Source organism: Arachis ipaensis, chromosome B01 (assembly GCF_000816755.2).
Source record: "Arachis ipaensis cultivar K30076 chromosome B01, Araip1.1, whole genome shotgun sequence".
Lineage (NCBI taxonomy): Eukaryota > Viridiplantae > Streptophyta > Magnoliopsida > Fabales > Fabaceae > Arachis > Arachis ipaensis.
Window position 1 is genome coordinate 619,346 of NC_029785.2, and position 3,444 is coordinate 622,789.

General features: G+C 32.5%; 1 protein-coding gene across 1 annotated transcript; it reads right to left on the reverse strand.

The window, feature by feature from the left end:
• On the reverse strand, positions 598–3,444 carry LOC107629318 (sodium-coupled neutral amino acid transporter 1; the record flags this gene model as incomplete). The annotated part of the gene is given in 5 exon segments (XM_021111159.1): positions 598–1,119; positions 1,497–1,962; positions 2,304–2,507; positions 2,601–2,753; positions 3,322–3,444. Coding segments are annotated over 5 exon segments (1,085 nt in total), but the record flags the coding sequence as incomplete, so codon positions are not given.

Sequence of the window (3,444 nt, forward strand, 5' to 3'; positions counted from 1 at the left end):
AAAACTAGGTCAGTAAATCAGTTACCCAAATTTTTAATTTTTGACCAGTTTTTTTTTTTTTTTTTTTTTTTGAACAAGAGAACTTAACACAATAAGTAGAACAAGAATAACTAGTTTTTATAACTTGATAGAAATGTAAAGGCAATTTATATCAATAAAAAACATTATTACATGAATTTACATGGTTGTATACTTGTATTCTCTCTGTTTCTTTAAACTTTCTCATTTAATTTTTATTTTCAGGAATAAAAGCCTAACTTATTAAATTATAATAACCAATCTTCTATGGAAAATTAATTATCTTGTTTTTTTTATAGGAGAAATATTTTATTAATTTTAATATTTTTAATATGAAAAGACTTAATTACAAAATTAAAAGTAGTTTAGGGATCAAATTGAAAAGATAAAAGATATAAGAACCTAATTAAAAATTTGGTAAAATTATAAAGACTAATAGAATAATAAAACTATTTTAATTTATGATGTATAATCATATAATGATGTTTTTTTAGCTCTTCTCTCTCTCTCATTTGATACTCTCTTATCATTATCCATTAATCATTATAGTGATTACACTTTTAATTGTAATCAGTAATATTGACACTAAAAGTATTCATTTATTCAAGGGGCAATTAACATTAGAAAGAATGTAGAATCAAGTACCAAACTAAATTGGTAGTTGATTATTAGTTTATTACCATTCTCCCCAAAACTAAATCTGCTAGGCACCACTTAAGTTCTCTGAAAATTATGAACCTTACATGTAAAATATGTTTAAATGTTCACATAGTTTTTCACTTTTACTTTCAGTTCCTCTACCAAAACTCTTTGCAGTGAGTCTTGTACTTCACTTTTTCAAACTCAATCCAAAAACAAGTTCATTCTCTGGTTCCATTAAAGTGTTTGTTTTGCTTAAATTGCTTGGAATGAGAGTATGGAACTTCTATCTATTAATGGTTACTTATAGGCACTTTAATAAGTCAATGAAGATCATCAACTTCCTTCCTGAACATGGAATTGGCGTTACTGTATATCGCTATGATGTTCGAGAATACGGCAAGAGCGATCATTATAACGGATAAAATCTTGTCCTTCTTTGATGCAATGCCATGAGAATCCCTGCAAAACCAGAATTATATGTCAGCTTCGAAAATGCATCTATGACATAGCTTTTTGAAAGTTCATAGCAATTTCAATCCCAATAGCTTTGTTTAACATGGGAAAAAAAAATTCCGGGGAAGCTTTCGTTTACTCTAGCTTCTGCCGTGGATTAGTCTTACTTCTACAGAAAGCAAAAACTTGACACACTCGCATTTCACGCCTGTGAAATCGAGTTCATAATATACAACACTAGCATCCTACTACAAAGGGTCGTAGTAGGATGATGAAAGGGTTCAACAAAAAAGATTCACATAAAGATTCACTACAAAGGGTTCAACAAAAATCAGCATGATGAAATTACCAAAAAGTAATGAACTGTGACTAAGAAATCGCACCTTAGAGCGATCGCAGATGGGAAAATAAACCCAAGGCAAACGGTGGCAGTGGCTCCAGTGAATTGAAAAGCATCCCATATGCTTGGTATAAAGTTTGCAGCTATGTACACTAAAGCAACAAGTCCACTGGTGATCGAGACAAATCTACACTGATCTGAATTCAGTGGCCTAGCTGAAGGAAAGATAAGATCGTCAAAATTGAAGCGCAACGAGAAGAAGATCACCGGGAAAACAAGCATGAGGTGGAGAGCATAGCTAATGCGAACAACGTCGTTAAGGAGACTGCTGTAAGGGATGCCAAGATCAGTATCAAAGTTGGCTAGCACATCATCCAGAGTTGATTCACCAAATAGGAGGAATCCGAATAAGGCTGTAAGAATATAGATGCTGGAACACAGAGAGAGTGATGCGCGCACAACCGGTTGTATCAACGAGGAGTCTCCTAGCTCCTTGTCTATTGTATGAACTGCAGAATACAGAAACTTTGGTGAAAAAATTCTTCTAACACCTAAACTTGCTTAATATTATTGTTAGTTACATCAATTATGCAAGTAAACTAAAAAGCATACATAAAGAAAACTATGTCATATTAGAAATCCTAGGAAGTATTAATATACAATAACCATATTCTCAACAACAGAAGAAAAGAACATGATTTGTAAGTCATAATTCATTTTATTATGCATTGAAACCCATGAAATCCACCCTGCTTTTCTACCGCTCATGAAATAATTCCTACTAGGACATGTATCAGACAGAAAACATTGTTCACTGCTATATTTGCAATAGCGAAAAAGTAGGACTTACCATTGTAATGGCACACAAATGCTGTCACAAGAACTGGAACTGCTGTGAAGAGATTCCATAGAGATGCACTATCAGTAACATTTGGAAGTAACCGCGGACTAGCAATACTGCCGTTAAACAATTTAAACAGTGTGATTCCTGCAGTTATGACTAGAAACACGATCGCCAGAGCCACCGCTAAAGCAGAAGAATACCTCAATGAATCTGCATACCAATACAAGAAGATTACTCAACTTTGCCAAATGCTCCAAAATTATGTAACATTGCTAAAAGATTTGATAGTATTGTTGTTGTTACCTATTCTCTTAACAAATGCCAGTGGAGCAAATATGAAAAGGGTTGTAACAAGAAGAATGAAATAACGGCCAGTCCACCAGCATTCACCAAACCATCCTTCAAGCACACCAAAATGGTGAATTCCACTTGACGATGTTCCAGAAAGCACATCACCTAGAAATCAATCACAAAGCAAAAACAAACTAAACAATTATTGAATAAAAAATAAGGGTAAGTTTGTTTCATACTTTTCTTGCCAACATTCACATATTTGTATGAATTTTATAAAACAAACCAAAATTCAAAAAAGTTGTCTTCAGCTTTTCTAGAAAACCCTAAACAGAGCAATTTCTAAGCAACATCAATTTCCAGTCACTTCAACTATATATTATATATTCATATATAAATCAAGCTATATAATTACTTTTCTGGATATCATAAATAAACTAGGCACTCTAAATTCATCCACTTCAACTAGAGAAAGACAATATTCAATATTCAACACAAAATAGAAACCAAGTCTTGGTCAATTGCAACACAGATATTCATGTTTATTGACAATTCAGAAGTAAGAACAAGGAAAAGTTAGTAAGTAATAACATCAATGGAAAAATCTATTATCAATCATGTTATGCGTACACAAAAAATTGGCTACTCGTATAAAATACATGTTGATATATTAATTTAGTTGAAGCGATATTTATTTTGAAAACAGAACAAATACAAAGTTTGAAATGTATACCAATTATGATCATATAGACAACAAGTATCCCAAGATTATTGATGAAAACAGATATCTGAAGCACCATTGTTCCAAGTCTTCCAAAAGCAGAACCCATGACATGAGCATAGGATGAAGCTTTGG